At 34.8% G+C, this 17,145-nt stretch overlaps 1 protein-coding gene across 1 annotated transcript in view; it reads right to left on the bottom strand.

Moving 5' to 3' along the window:
- Positions 1–1,279: 1,279 nt before the first annotated feature.
- The window catches only part of LOC101744574 (uncharacterized), an 82,369-nt gene continuing 66,503 nt past the window's right edge, over positions 1,280–17,145 (bottom strand). The window contains exons 4-9 of the mRNA XM_012694278.4: positions 14,465–14,673; positions 12,394–12,534; positions 7,920–8,122; positions 5,978–6,162; positions 4,341–4,464; positions 1,280–3,211 (exon numbers count right to left, since the gene is read on the bottom strand). Of these exons, the coding sequence (XP_012549732.1) occupies positions 3,104–3,211; positions 4,341–4,464; positions 5,978–6,162; positions 7,920–8,122; positions 12,394–12,534; positions 14,465–14,673 (970 nt within the window). The 3' untranslated portion in view covers positions 1,280–3,103. The remainder of the gene's footprint in view (positions 3,212–4,340; positions 4,465–5,977; positions 6,163–7,919; positions 8,123–12,393; positions 12,535–14,464; positions 14,674–17,145) is intronic.

The following is a 17,145-nucleotide window of genomic DNA, read 5'->3' as shown; positions in this document are numbered from 1 at the left end:
GGTTTAACTTAGAATTCTCATCACGAAAGCCTCCATAGTAATTGGAATTCTCGGAGAGATTGCGATCTCAGGAACCGAGATCGGTGTCAGATAAATCACGTGTTTAGATGAGTTTCAGATCGTAATTTTGAGCTTTTATGAGTTTAAATGAGTTCCACTTGTCGAGCTCGTTTTCATGTTAGGGTTGAGATTTCCACAATTTTTATTAATACATTGTTTTTGTTTGGATTTCGCGATCTAAAAGCAATTCAAATTCAGTTGTATTATATACAAAAATAAATAAATAATGAAATGGAGTTTAAAGGTTAAGGCCTATTCGCCGATATTTGTATTTTTATTTCCTTGGTTTTTTATTTATTTATTGCTTAGATGGGTGGACGAGCTCACAGCCCACCTGGTGTTAAGTGGTTACTGGAGCCCATAGACATCCACAACGTAAATGCGCCACCCACCTTGAGATACAAGTTCTAAGGTCTCAGGTATAGTTATAACAACGGCTGCCCCACCCTTCAAACCGAAACGCATTACTGCTTCACGGCAGAAATAGGCAGGGTGGTGGTACCCACCCGCGCGGACTCACAAGAGGTGCTACCACCAGTAATTACGCAAATTATAATTTTGCGGGTTTCATTTTTATTACACGATGTTATTCCTTCACCGTGGAAGTCAATCGTGAATATTTTATTAAGAACGTATTTCATTAGAAAAATTGGTACCCGCCTGCGGGATTCGAACACCGGTGCATCGCTTCAACACGAATGCATGGTTGTGCGTTCGAGAGTTATCTAATTATACCGGGGACTGGGGATAGTGGACGGATACCACTATCCCACATGTCAGACCGTCCGGATTAACAATTAGCCCAACCACCAATTATTTGTCATTATCCAACAACTAGGCATATAGAAAATTTCAAAAGGTGATTTGGGTCATCCTCATGCATCACATAATCTTTTGTTTTTTTGGTAATTGGTTCAAAAAAATATTCTATGACGACAATTTCATATTAAATTATTGAATAAAGTAAATTTAAGTTATAACAGGTCTTTATTGCATTACTGTACACCAGTTGCCCAGCTGTATATATTTAAATACTTGTACCGTCTAACGGTGTTTTCATTATGTATCCTTTATTATTGACGTCACAATCGCAGTAGCAACATCTATATAGATGTCCCAAAAATGAGTATAGAACAGTGCGAAGAATCGATCCAGAGTATTCCAGTAGAGTGTCGGTTACTGACCTTATTTTTATTAAATTTAAATAAAACGCGACAGAATGTGTTTACCTCTTTATTTTATTATTCAAAGATAAATACAAACAAAGGTTATTCAACAACACAAGAATACAGAAACTATGAAAGCTGCTAAAATTCACCTAATTATATTTATGTGAATTTATAGTCTACGATTGTCAGAAAGTGTGTCTATTATTATACTGACGGGAAAATAAATGACTCTAGGATAACAATTAACTTGTTTATTCCTTAGATGAGAGGACAAGCTCACGGCCCACCTGGTGTTAAATGGTTACCGGAGCCCGTAGAAATCTACAACGTAAATGCCGCCACCCACTTTGAGATATGAGTTTTAATGTCTCACTTTTAGTTACAGTCCAACGGCTGCCCTGCCTTTCGAACCGAAACGCATTACTGCTTCACGGCAGAAGTAGGCAGGGTGATAGTAACTACCCCTGCGGACTCACAAGGCGTCCTACCACCAGTAAAAAGCTGGTTGTGATGCACGAAGTCTATGGACAGCTCGGAGAGTTGTTAGTATTGGAATCGCAAATTCGTTTCCTAAGCGGAATGGGCTTAGGATACAAATTGTTTTACATTAAAACTATACGATTCAGGGTTTGATCTTGGTTCGTATAAAAATAAACAATAACAAATAAAAATCCTGGAAAAATTTAAATATTTAACAATTTTTCTTAGTAATTAAATTATTAAAACTAATAACGCCATGCTTATGCCTTCAAAGAAACTAACATAATTATTGTTTCAAAATAATTCACAAAGTAGCATAAAAATATTTTATAACTATAATACATATAATTCTGTCGTAAAGGATCCTCCATCAAAGATTACACTAATTTAGGCCTGTTTTATATTAATTCAAAAATAATATTCATGGGCCATCAGAATATTTGTCTAATAAAAAGGGGGCTTTTATTAAATTTCGACAACACAGTTTATGTGACTGTAAAATGTTGTCTAATAACTTTTAAGTTTGTTCATAAATAAACTTCATAATATTATTCTCTAATGTAGATAATGTCGAATGAATACGAAGCATATTATACAAAGCATTTTTTAATTGATATTGACGCCCACCGACTTCTTTTTAGTACATACATATACATATTTTCATTACACTATACGGATGAGTAGACGGTTTTAAATGACCATCTTGAGGCATTATGTCTAATCTCAATAATGCCTGTATATAATAATATTATATTATAGTAACTCTGAAAATTAAATACACTCAAATAAATGCATTGACTTAAGTCTTTCACCGCTATTCCATAAATGTATCTATTTTTACATATATTAGCATTAAATTTTTAATAATTTCACTTACAATCTATGTACCTATTTCTAGAGTACTTTCGTCTCCTTTCTCCAATTATCTCAGAGTCTATATACAATAACACTTAATTAAAACATTAAGCATTTAAGGACGAACGAAATGATTTTTTCGGAACTATACAATGAATTTTAATTAATGAGGCGTCTATTAATTAATGTACAAAATTAACATGTGCTCGAAATATCTTTTGAATGGCACGTTGAAATAAAAAGAAAAAAATTATAATATACAGTAGTACAATAATGTTAAGCATAGTGTTTGTATTGTTTCATTTTTAAAAGACGGTTTTGTAATGACAAATATTGAACTACAAAATTAAATATCAAATGAAATTGTAAGCTGCTGAATCAAACTATTGAAACGTGTGACATTTTTGACAATGAAAACAAAATAATTACTTAATTTATCGAAGCTTAATAATAACTTGACGAATACAATTCCAGTACATGGGAATATAATCGATAGACATTCCTATTTATGTTGTCTGTGTATCCAGAAAACGAACATGCTAGTCGCCGTGTGTGACGTAAGGTGTCAATACCCCTGAAACTTGGCTCGAGCATTGCTTCTGGGCTTGTCCGGCTTTTGGCACCAGCACTAACTGTTCTAAATCGCCCTGCCATTAAAATATAATATTATGTTAGTATCGGGTTCGGCGCGGGCTTAAGTGCTTGATACTGAGGCGACGTAATGTACGAATGGACTCAACGACTAGTAGTAGCTTAGTAGCTAGCGGCTTAGTAAGAGACAGTATGTCGATCACACATTAGAACATATGACGTGGACTACGTAGTGATGACGTGGATATGATGAAGTCACGTCATTTTGACTTCAGATGTCTTGCAATTTTTTTTTTATAAAACGGCAGACTGGACCATCTGACATGAACGTAAACATGGGATCAAAGTCTTAAGGTACTGTTTCTGGAATACCTACGGTTCTATCCGCCAGACTCAGTCCATCGCGGCTTAAAAGAGCGGGATAGTGGTACCTGCTCTAATAATTATTATACAATGAAGTAATTCATGAACTAGTATGAGGTACAAATTCAATATGCACACTTAAATTATTGATAAACAGACATTAGTACCTGTAATCAGTCGTATCATTCGAAATGAGTATATCAGGTGTCTCGAGCATTAGGGACAAGTAGTTTTAAAAGAACATGAAATCTTAAATATTAATTCTTTGTGGGCCCCAGTAACTCTGCCACATTCCATTAAAGCAATAGTGAAAAACAATTAAAAACATTTCACGAACGTAAACAAGAATGAAATGCCTAAAGTACACAAATATACAGTAAATGAAAGCAGAAAGAACATAATATGTAAAAGCAAATTAAACGCTCGTCCTATGTAAATATTTGGTGAGTCCTTAAGCGAGCCACTTCGGCTCATTTTTAAATACACACGAAATGTATTTCAAAGCTAAATGCTAGTCAAATGTTTATATACGGTGGTGAAAAAAAAAATACTCCTCTGATTTTTCGCATTTCGAATCATGCTATCGATCATAATCGCCGTCAAATCTGATTGAATCTTACATCAACTATAACGCTTTTGATTTATCGAACACAAAATAACGATTCTATTCAGCTAATACTAATTCGGATGCTAAAGCAACACAAATCGATATTCGGTGCACACTTACAAAACTCGATCACGTCCAAACCTCTTCGCCCCTTATAAAACCGGTTACTAAAATAAGAAAACTTGCCAAGGGAAAGTGTTAAGTAAACAACTTACCGAGAACAGATAACCGATAATAAGGTCGGCGTCCCTTGGCGTGTCAAGAGCGTCCTTCTCAAGGACATCGGTCCTCAACCAACGGCAGTCCACGAAAGCACGTACTGTGTTGTCATCGTGCACACTAAAAGAATAACGGAGTTCACTTAAATAACGTAAATAAATAATGTTAAATAGATTTCGGAGCTTTTCATTATTTGCTTTTAGATACATTTTTTATGAAAGTTTTTTTTCCCCGTGTAGGCAGACGAGCATACGGCCCACCTGATGGTGAGTGGTTATAGTCGCTCATGGACGTCAGCAATGCCAGGGGCAGAGCCAAGCTTCTGCCTACCGCCAAAAAGTGTTTTTATTTTGTATCTTCAATCGTTATTGATTTTTTTTATATTCGCATCAAGCCAATAGGAATCAGTTTTGTAATTATTAACACCAATTTATACTTCTGAAGTATAAATTGGTGTCTGAGTCTTACTGAAGTATACATAAAAAAGATGTTCGCTTAATAGAATCACCTAAAATAATTCTCAGGTATAATTAACGTATAGGGTAAGGTTTGAGATATAATACTCGGTTGTTATTCTATAATATTATTGCTTGCGAGGCAAAAATTGGGACATCACACTGGCCATACCGCGATCTCTCGCAATCATCATTTCTTGATATTTAATTTTATTCTATGATAAAATATATTCAGTCTAGACTCGTGTATTTTATTTATGTTTTCTCCATTACTTTTCCATAACAAATAATTCTTACGTCTTTAATTAAATATCTAATTACGGGAAATGAAAATTTGAACTGAAATTTTAAATATCTAATTACGTCATGCTCTTCACGATTCTTTCAAAAGATTGAGACTGTAAATAATTAATTGAAAACGAATTAAGGAAAAGTTCGAATTAGAAAATTTTACACATTATCCATCGTATCTTTCATTTTCCTAATTAACGTTGTTATTCTTATACAACGGTTCGTTTGCTTAATGCTTAACAAGTTATTAAAAAGGTGAGATAATTAAAAATCCGATGCAGCTATAACATTAATGGAGCTTTAATATTGTGCAGCAAATGCAGCAAAAATTTTTCCATCGCTTGGATGATTAAATATGCAGAGCTTTCATAAGGTTTGAAGCAGGCAGGTGACCCCGCGTCCATTTTCCGGACCGTGTCGCGGTTATCCACTTCTTATCTTAATTTGTTGACAGATGACCGAATCTAAGAATGACGCTTCAGCGTATTGCTTGCGTTTTTCATTACAATAAACGGCCATTTCACCAAATGGCCTAACTGGGCTTAAAGAATCCATGCAATGGGAATGTCCTCACCCACTTTAAGATATGATATTCAAGTTCCAATAGTATTGTATTAGCGGCTGTCCTACATATTGGAACGCATAGCAGCTATACGGAAAAATAGGTGAGAAGGTGCTCAATTATAACTTTTATTTGTCGACGCGTATACTCACGGTTCATTTGGTTTCAAGCTCTTACCGAAGCCTGTGGACATCAAAATGTCATGCTACCACCCACCTTCAGTCCTAAGTTCTAACTCTTTTATTATAGGTAGGGGCTATACCAAGACAACAGAAATAAGCAGTGGTAGTAGCTACATCATGTTTCTAGACGAAATATAATTTACCTGATTGCTATGTGATGCCATCGGAAGTCGTACAGTGGTACTGCTAAGTAAATTGACCTTGAGGTTCCAGCTCCAGCATGGACCAGTCTAGCTGCACCCCGGCCAGCTAGTTCCAGTGAAAGAAACGAACCAGTGCGGCGTCTTGATCGGAGCGAAAACAGCGTTCCTTGCCCGTATCCACCACTCTATTAGGAGATAACAGTAATACTAATACAATGTACTGCCTAATCTAAGGTACCCTTATTGTGACGTAAAACAATAAGATAAGCTAGACGTCAATATATTATAATATACATATATACAATACAATACAATACAGTGCAGTACAGTACAAAAAAAAACTCTATTTGTAATAAAAATAGTTATATTGTACATAAAATTACGGATCTGGTAGTTCGTGCAACACTCAAATATCAACCGATTCTTAACACCTGTATCGTCCGAGTCCAGAAATACGTTAATTATTCGAAATGTCGGAATTTTCAGAATGAAAATAATCGACGCGCGATTAAACCATAAAGTCTGTGTCATTTACGTTTTATAAACTGAATCAAAATAAGAAATATAGGTATATTTAAAATGTTCTTTTGTTACATTTGTTTGTCGCATTTTGTTTATTATCATTCACATTAACAATGCTTATGCTGCACTGACACAAAAAGACTGTTATACATGTAACCTACACATATTTCGTACCTTCATATGGCATTTAACTATCTATATAATTAATATTACTATCTAAAATGGATTCAACATTTTTTTTATATTTTATTTTTCACTGCTATAAATGAAAAGGAAACCCACTGGCAAATTATTAAACCTAAATTAGCGTTACTTTTTTTAATTACCTGGTCCGCGACCTTGACGTAAAATTACGAAACATCATTTATTACGAGCGGAAAATGTAATTAAAGAAGAAAAAACACACAGATCCTACAAAAATAAAACACAAAAAGCTTACTATGAAATTTATAATAATAATCAAAGTTTTTGCGTTCCAATCTATCTCCGAGCAATCCATTACTCATCTTAATTTAAATACTGTTTTGTTGTATTCAAGTTGTACGATTTCAGCCCTAAAGTTTGACAGTTTTTGTGCTGGAATTTAAATCGAAATAAATAATCAAGCTATTTCGAATATTCTAGACAAAATTTAACTGGGTACTCATTCTGAAATATTATTCTTGATCAAATTTCTCTTTTCTGATCTGATTATTTTATAAGTTTTATAAGCTTATCAGTAGACGGAGCATACGACCCGTCTCTCTACGAATGGTTACCATCACTCGTTAACATCAGTAATGCCAACGGCATAGCCAAGCCACTGCCAACCTGCCTGAAGATTTGTGGTGGCATTCACACTAGGATATCTTTATAGTTAATACTTAAGATCCATCACGAGGGAAAAAACCTTCATCTATTCCATTCAATCGAGGATCTGGTGATTTGGCAGTCAAACACTTACTGCTTCACTTCCTCACAATAAGAATACCCGAACTATGATTTCAACATTTGTCATCATTTATAACCGTTACATAAATTAGCAAAGCCAAAAAAAACTACGGTAATGTTTTCCTCAGTTTGTCATTCAATTTCCTTTATTTCTGTGTTTATTGTTGTGTTATTTATATTAGTTCTAGTAGTTATGGACAAGCTTTGATGTAATTAACCAATTTGGAATTGGTTTGGATTTGAAAACGGTTTTTTTTAGGTTATTACAGGAAAAATATAAGAAACAAAAGAAAAATGAATTACATAAAATTAATCAATATTTCGGAACCTTCAATGATTTCAATGACGATAATGTGCAAACTGTGTGTTTACAAATAAATAAGTCTTATGTGTCCTTGATTTTCATTTTCATTTTGAAAACAATGCATGAATGAATTAATAAAAAAAAATTAAGCTTAAAGTCAAATACGAATCAAGAAATCCCACATACCTCTGGTCTAAGCCTCAATGATATAAAAAGGGTGAATTCTCTGGGAAAAGTTTTTCCGTTATTGAAGAGCTCCGATGATGCAATCCAGATGTACGAGTTTGGCCTTAGGCTGAAAGCATGAGGTCTGTCCTGCACTGGGCCCCATCTGGCTTGGGCCGGGTGGAAGTTTCTTCTTGCACCTGGTGCTAAAGGGTTTATTGTACCTGTGGAAGAACAGTAGTTTTGACCACTGAAAATAATAAGATTTTCAAATTTTACCAGGGATGGACTGTATGTAATTTGAAATGCTATTATAATATATTTAGAAATTAGATCAATCAATAATTAATTGGATACCAGGGTCCAGAGCTCTGTTCTGTTTTGAAAATAAGCAAAAAATCCGTTTCTATTTAATTCGAAAAGAAAACTTTTCTTTATTTTATAGTATTGTAACCTGGTCACACGCCGTTGTTACTATATAGAAGTGTATAAAAAACACTTATCTACCGGCTTAGCGGCTAGCTCCACTTGTCGTACCGAGATGGTACTGACAAAAATCTTCCCTGAAGTACCAACAACAACTGCACAAAGTTTCAAATAGATCGGATAAAAGACGCACGCACAAACTCATGTAACATGAACAAAGTAATATGCAAACAGAAACGCATTTATTTGTGTACATTAGATTCATGGAATTTTGTCAACAGAAAATATGTGATATAAACCAAGGGAATATGTCAATGTGATATAAATCATAGTACTATTGATCCACGTACTGATTGTGTATTTTTTTATTTACCGACAGTTTTGATAGTGACACATCACTAAAACACCTACCAATGGATGATAAATGAAAGTTTCGATAGATAACGTTTATTAATCTATCCATGACACAAGAAAATCTATTAAAATGCAATGTATGATAAATAGAGCCTAGGGAAAATAAAGAAGATGAAAAAGTTTAATGAGAAAAAAGTATTAAAACAAAGAAAAGGTTTGCTAAAAAATTACGAGCATTATTATTACTATTTTTTTTTATTGCCCATTTAGGCAGACGAGCATACGGCCCCTTGATGATGAGTGTTTACCGTCGCCCATGGACTTCAGCAATGCTAGGGGCAGAGCCAAACCGCTGCCTACCATACGCTGCATTAAAATTGGTTATTGCTTTCGAAGAGATTCTTTAAAAACGGCCATTTTAATGGCCGATTAAATTTTTAAACACACAACTCAACACTTCCTCGCAAACGTGCGAACGTTCATGCCGTCCATTAACAATCGAGTCATATTTTACGTCGCCAGTTACATTGCTCTCATAAATCTTGATATCCCAGCGGGGAGCGAAACACAATAACAACGTGCTTTTATACCTGTCCGGAGTATGTGTGATGTGTAATTACAGCGGAAACTGTCATGACGATTGTTTGGAGAAACAATAGTTATTAGATTGGATCTTGTGAATTGAGGCGTATAAAAACCTTACTCCGAAATCTTACGACCAAACTAATATTGGTAAAAGTTCTTTCAACCAAAAAATCAAACTTCACGCTAACCTGCTATAGAATAAATTAGTACTAGCTGATAAATTATTACTTTTAAATTTGGAAAAACCTTTCAAATTACGGAGTATTTCTTTCTCAAAACATAATAATGTTTATCCGCATTTAAGTAGATAAAGTTTATCCACACTATACAAGACCAAGCAACAATTGGTATTTATTAGTGTTTTTTTCATTAGTTTAAGGCCTTTTAAGCTAACTATTGACGTTGTTGTTGTAGTTGTTGTTGATGCTGAAAGCCCTACTCTTGACGAATAGCATGAAAATGCTCTGACTTCTGATACAGGATTCGCGAATATGCGGATGCAATAAATCGTACTGAGATTCACGGTAGGCAGCGGTTTCGCTTTATCTCATTTGCACTAAGGCTGACAGTGTTGTATTTGTCTAGAATGGCACTACGCCATTTCGTCCTGTGGGTGTCGTATAAGGGGACTAAGGAATTTGGGATTCGACCTCTATCCAGGGTTTACCCTCCGCGATTCATTCTCCTGCCCTTCTCCTAGTCACCTAGGGTCGGCGCAACATGTTTTTTCTCCTTCCATACTTCTCTATCACATATTATTTCTTCGATCACTCTCCTCTTACACAAATCGTATTTCATGCATTCCATCCATTTTTTCTTAGGTCTACCTCTTTCTCTAAAGCCTTCCACTTTCATAGTTAAAACTCTCTTAACAACCTCACTGTCATTTTGTCTCATTGCATGTCCATACCATCCCAAACGCGCACTTCTCCACTTCTCTGTCACAGGTGCCACTTTTAGACTTCCTAACATATTCATTCCGTATTCTATCCATTCTCGTTACTCCACACATCCATCGCAACATTCGCGTCTCTGCTGCATGCAATTTGTTGGATAAGCATTACAACGCTAGCTAGCCTTACTCGTAGTAATATGTTGTAATAAATTAGTAGTAATATTAGCTAGCGACCTGGCTGTGTCACTGGAGTTGTTGATGTCCACGGACCACGGTGACTACTCACCCTGAGTTGGGCCAAATTCTCGTCTACCTACATAAACAATAAGAAAATGTGTACTGCAGTGCAGTAGTATACAGGATTGATAAGAACTGATATTTCACGTTATATGCTATGAATAGGATATAATTAACTACTTAATATTATGTTTTTGGAGACTGAGTGGTGCTGGTCGTACCGTCATATTAGCTGGTATCTTTGTTGATCACTGAGACGTTTATTTTATAGATTTAATTGATGTTTTTATGTTTATTTAAACCATTAATGATCGGAATTTAAAAAATATACAATATCAACATTTCATAAAAACTTTTATGCTTTTAAGCCATCAACTTTGTTGTATTTTCGCTAAAAAAAACTTTCACTTCAATGTGATTTTCTTTCAATTTATCAACACGTCAACTGGAACGTGCATGTGACGGAAGTAGTTTGGGAATTTGAAGCACCCATCGGATGCAGGGTAGATTGCTAACGAGATGCTCCTTGAATATAAAATACGTATTTTTAATTTTTATGCTTAAATACGACTTTGTCATAAAGACTATGGACTTTTTTATATGCTTAGATGGATGGACGAACTTTCAGCCCACCTGGTGTTAAGTGGTTACTGGAGCCCATGGACATCTAGGACGTAAATGCACCACCCACCTTGAGATATAAGTTGTAAGGTCTCAGTATAGTTACAACGGCTGCCTCACCCTTTAAGTCGAAACGCATTACTGCTTCACGGTAGAAAAAGGCGGGGTGGTGGTACCTACCCGCGCGGACTCACAAGAGGTCCTACCACCAGTAGACTTCGTAAGAAGTTCTTATAACGAAAAAGTCCTGTACACCATTGAACTTGTCACTTTATAATACAATAATTCGAGCAATTAAGGAAGGAATATATCCTCAAAATATAAACAGTCGATTTTTGATAAGAGTTTTAAATTCACCATAATACTGTTCTTATTTCTTTATAGTTTCCACTAAAGCCCGGCTTAAGTTATTTACTCAGAAACTAACTTAATTCCCCGTGATTGGAGTTTCGATCTGATGAAACGAACTTTTAAGCTCTCCGATTAGCAACCTACGGTCAATTTTCCAGATCTAAAGCACGAACTGAATATTCCAGTGCAATTCAGTTGCAAATCGATAAGTTTCCTTTTTATTTTATTTTCTGAATGCACTAGAATTTGAATTTCATAGTTGATCTGAGATTTTAACGCGACAGTTTCTTTTCGAATAACTTGTTACTCCGATAATTTGATTCTTCGTTGACAGAAATATTATTATGTTTTAAAAATTATTTCACTTTAGTTAACTCATCAGAAGCGATCACGAGATAAGTGCCAATGCCCACTTTTGAGAATTAGAGATTGACATTTCTCTAAACGATTTACAATAATAACGCAAATAGTATTATGAATTTTTCGGATTTGATTATTATTACACGATACTAATCGTTTCCCTCGGAAGTCATTCGTAAAAATGTGTTTGTACTTATTTCATTAGTAAAAAAAAATGGTATCTGCCTGCGGGATTTGAACACTGGAAAAGTCGCATACCTCGGTACACCAAACAATTTATCCTTTAAGCCACACTGACTTCAAAATTTTATAGTAATGATAATATCTGGTATTATAATATATGGAACTGGTTTATATATAGGTATATATATATATATATTTTTAGGTGACCAGTTCTACGACTCACCTGGTATTAACTGGTTACCGAAACAAATAGACATTGTGCCTATAACACGTCGAATTCTCGTTAGTTTGATAATAATATGACAATTGTCTCATCATTCGAGATAAAAACGGTAGGATCAATAATCCGCGTGGCCTTAGAATACCTCCGGAATATGAACAGTCGAATTAATTATTAAATTTTAACATTCGAATTCCTTGAACGACAAATTAACTGAGATAAAAATGTGAAACATCCAAACAACATTACACAATTGAACTCACCTTCGCAATCAAAGGAATTACACGATCTCGCTTGTTCGCCATACCCCTCGCAGGTGGCCCTCGAGCAGTATCTTCTTCGGGTTTGCCTCCCACCCCCACAAGTTCTGCTGCAGGACCCCCACTCGCCCCAGCCGCCCCACCCTGCAATATTGATAAATGAACTCAACCGCTTCATTAGTATGTCCGAGCGTTGCGGTTTCATAAAAATAATTATACCATGTTGCAGTTATCGTTTAAGGTCCTTAATTTTTTATGACCTTTAAATGATTCGGATTAAATGTCATAATTCAACTTCTTACCAAACTTTTTATTTAATGGTCATTTGGATATAATTAAATTTCCTGGAATTTTTATTATAATATTTAACTTCATCCCTGCCACATCAAGGATATGTTTCTTATTACTATCGGGAACTGATCCGATAGCAAAAATAAATAAATCCTATAAACGTTATAAATTAATTCTAGATTTACAAGATACAAAGTTCAATGTATCATAACAAACTATCAACAACAATATTATCTTATAAAGTGATTAAATATATTAATGAATAATTAACACAGTTTTATAGTATGCAGTTTTATAATTTCAACGTAAAACTGGAAATCTCTTTGTATATTACACACGTCAAGATATGATATTCCGAGCCCATTACGCAACGAATTAAATTGCACTATCATTTAGTTTTATGGACACCCTACAAAACTCCGACGGACATTATTGCAATAGTTTCACGGTCTACTGTATTGTTTCCGGGAAACTTTTCGCAAAACAGATGCTATAAAATTTTAATGTTTGTTCCTGAATTGGCTTTGTTTTAAATCATATTGTCAGTTAGTTGATTTTGTTTCAGACTATGTGAAAATTATATGAGTTTCAGACTGATAGATTAAATATTGAACAAGACGGTTTTCTATAACCAATATTTATGATTGTTTTGTTTTAATAAATATGCTTAACGCAATCAACAATTTAGATACAATCTTAAATAATTCAGAGCAAAAAACGATCTGATTATAAAAAATCTGATGAAAGCCATAACATTAATGTATGGTTATATCTAAAACAATTAACTTAAGAGAGCAATTTAAATTACAATGAAATTTTACATTGAAGTCGGAAAAAACCTCATCTCTAAGTTTAAGTAGATAGTCCACGGTTTAGTATCCACTGTATATCTATCTAAAATATTGACAGAACCAGAGAAGCTTCAAAGAAGTTGTAGTGACTGTAAGGATTAAGCTTCCGTTGAATTCGTATCGTTTTAGGGGTAGTACAGGATTTATACTGTTACAAATGAGACTTCAGCCTCAAGCCTCAAGGTGGCTGATGGGTTCCACGTTGCCATGTCAATCAACTCCGGTAACCATTTAACACTATGAAATAAAAAAGTAAATCTCTTTGAGAAAAATAAAACGTTTGTTTTTTTCAGTTAAGCTCTCAAAAGCTTTCAAAGTAAATTGATATTGAAAAGCTAATTCTTTAAGGATTACTATTCTCTGTCTCTTAAAATAAATTATTAAACTACTAGGTAAAGAAATGGCTTAATGAAAGCTGAGGCTTAAATTCATCTGTTCTCTAAAAAAGGAATATAATTACTCGTAAAAAATAAAAAAGCCATCAGGATTATATTTGTTAAATAAATTGAAGATTCATTAATATATATAATTTACCTGGTATTAAGTGGTTATTGGAGCCTATAGACATCTACAATGTAAATGCGCAACCCACCTTGAGATATAAGTTCTAAGGTCTCAAGTACAGTTACAGCGGCTGCCCCACCCTTCAAACCGAAACGCATTACTGCTTCACGCCAGAAATAGGCAGGGCGGTGGTACCTACCCATGCGGACTCACAAGAGGTAAAAAATATATTTTCATTTATTAGTTACATTTATTAGTATATTATATGGCGGCACATCGTGAGACGCATCAAGTCTGCCCCTTCCAACACTACATGACGGTCACGACACTCTGTCAGGAGTGACACGATTGAGAAGAAGAAGAATTATATATAATTATATTATAAGTATATATAACTATATCTTTAAAGCTTATTGAACCAGACTTACCTACAGCATTCCATATAGCGATATCCACACCTAGAGTCCAAGGTACCGCTGCCGCAGTCGCCTCCAACCATGGACCATCAGGAGGGGTGGTTTCTAAATCTACTGCCGGTGCACTGATCCTTGCGAAGACCACCAGCTCACTTTGGGAAGGTTCCATGCTCCAATTAAAGCAACCACTAAGTTGTGGACTTATTTTAAAGTTCACCTGTCTGTAAACCATTTTACATTATGTTAATTATAAAAGTAATTTAATTAATTTATTTATTCGGACTCATATTATATTTAACCTGAGCAGTGGTCTCTCGACCTAGGACTTCATTAAACCAGAGATTTGAAACCACGTACAAATTTCGAATTAAAATTTTCAGAGTAAACATGTCATTGAACCTTTACCCGATCCGGTGGACCGAATGGTAAACAGTCGACATCGCCCTAAACACGTCATTACGGATCCTCCCGATCCATTAACGGTGCTTTTAGGTACCTCAAACACCGGTGACCGTCCTCGCCGAACCCGACGCTTGCGACGAAGGGCTCGACGAGTAAATTAACCCATTGACACAGCTCACTGAGTTTCTCTCCGGATCTTCTCAGTGGGTCGCGTTTCCTATCCTGTGGTAGATTCTGCGAAGCGCTGCTCTTGCTAGAGCCAATGTTAGCAACACTCCCGGTTTGAGCCCCGTGAGCTCACCTACTAACTCGATAAATCTAGAATAACCCCTTGACGTTACTAGAATAGGTAGGAAAAATAATAATTGAGACAATAAAAAATATCTTGAAGTTTTTTGTTACTCTACATTATTTTGGTAATGTAAGTCATAATATTTACATTCATTTGCAGTGGTTTTTTTTTTATATTCCCACGAAACAATTATTAAAATACTATTTATCATTTCAACTATCAAAGTTAAAATACACCAGGGCAGTCAAAAGCCACAGGCGATAAGCATTGACGTCTTCGCGTCGATTCCGATCACGCAGCACTTTTGCTAAGAAAATTTAATTATACGGATCGCGACCTCCCCGAAACTCGGCTGCTTTAATTGAGTTCCGTACAAATCTTTAACTTGCCTCCACTGAATAATGTGGGACAAGGTAGAAGAGGTGTGGTTAATGGTGATTGTAATTATATATTTAGCAGGGGAATTGGCCCGAGGCACCGGAAATTGTTTTACAGGAACAGAAATTTTAAGCAAAAAATTAATTCATTTGTCGAGTGTAATTCTGGTTGATTCAACAAAGAATACTAACTAGTTAAGTTTATAAATGAGGATTTGTATTTGAATAATATTTTTTTAAGGTTAATTATGAATTACGTTTTCCTTTTCTATGAAGATTTGTTAGAAATAGATAGAATATTCTCGAATTTCATGAATGTCAATCAAAACAGTGATAGCCTTTTGATCGATGGTGAATTAATTTAAACATTAAATTTGTTTTATTTTATTTTTGTGCTTTAATACCTTAAATTTTAAGGTTCCGAGCCAATTTCAGTGATATAAAGATACTCTTACACAAATTACTGTAATATACGCATTGATCTTTATCAGATAAACATCATTTACACCTTGTTTTCCGGCGAACTATGCTGACTAATTACGCGAAAGGGAAGAAAGACGAACTACCGTGTGTTTGATTGGTTAGGTTTAGGCTAATTTTAGAACTCCATTCTCAGAATCTAACTATATTTCTAAAGATCGATCTTGCTATCCTTCGGTATTGAAGAGCATGATAAGCAAGGACCACATCTAATGATCTATTACCTTTTTCACAGTCAAAGTCAACTTTATGCAGATCAAATAATAGCATGTAGTTTATTTTGGTATTTTGTATCCTCAAAATACCCTTGCGTCCGCTTAAAACGATTTTTTTTAGTACGTAAAATTTTACAAACATATAGTTTCTTTACTTAGCACAATGTTTAGGATTAAACAAAAATATGGCTATTTTATCACCGGTAAATAGTTAATTTCGTAAAGCATCACGTTAAGCATTTGTTTTTTAATATAATAGGGTCATCTGATCACCTGTCAAAAGAATAAATACCTTATTTGTGTATGTAACAAACATTCCCAGAATCACAGTGCGTGTATATTCCGTACTCTTTATGTTGTTACTCAAAAATCTTAACAGAAGAAAGAAAACAGTAAGAAAATTATAAGTACTGCAAAAAAAAAAAACATTATGCAGATTAACTAAACAATAAAATTATGTATCATTTAAGTTCAAATACGAATCCGTGTAATAAAAATTTGAAAAGCATCGTATTAATGACTTGCTTTTCGGCTTCGAAACTCACTGTGACAAATTCTTTACTTAGATTCAATTTTCGAAGGACCCTTTTTTATTTTTCTCTTCCTTATTAATTTCGCTCGTAATTCTTTTAAATGAAACAACATAAACCCCTTTAAGGGCCAAAGCACGCTTGACCTACTTTTCTAATAAGCTTTTTAGAGTATTTATTTTATATAATATCAGGTATAGGGAGTGCGCTGGCAACTCCTTTTACACCTTGAGACATGAAGTCAATCTATTAGAATGCTTTCTCTTTCAAGACACGATTACGTTTTCGCGATATTTTTTTTATTGCTTAGATGTGTGGACGAGCTCCTAGCTCACCTGGTGTTAAGTGGTTACTGGAGCCCATAGACATCTACAACGTAAATGCGCCACCTACCTTG

Source organism: Bombyx mori, chromosome 23, assembly GCF_030269925.1.
Source record: "Bombyx mori chromosome 23, ASM3026992v2".
Classification (NCBI taxonomy): Eukaryota; Metazoa; Arthropoda; class Insecta; order Lepidoptera; family Bombycidae; genus Bombyx; species Bombyx mori.
This window is presented reverse-complemented; position numbering and strand designations above follow the sequence as displayed.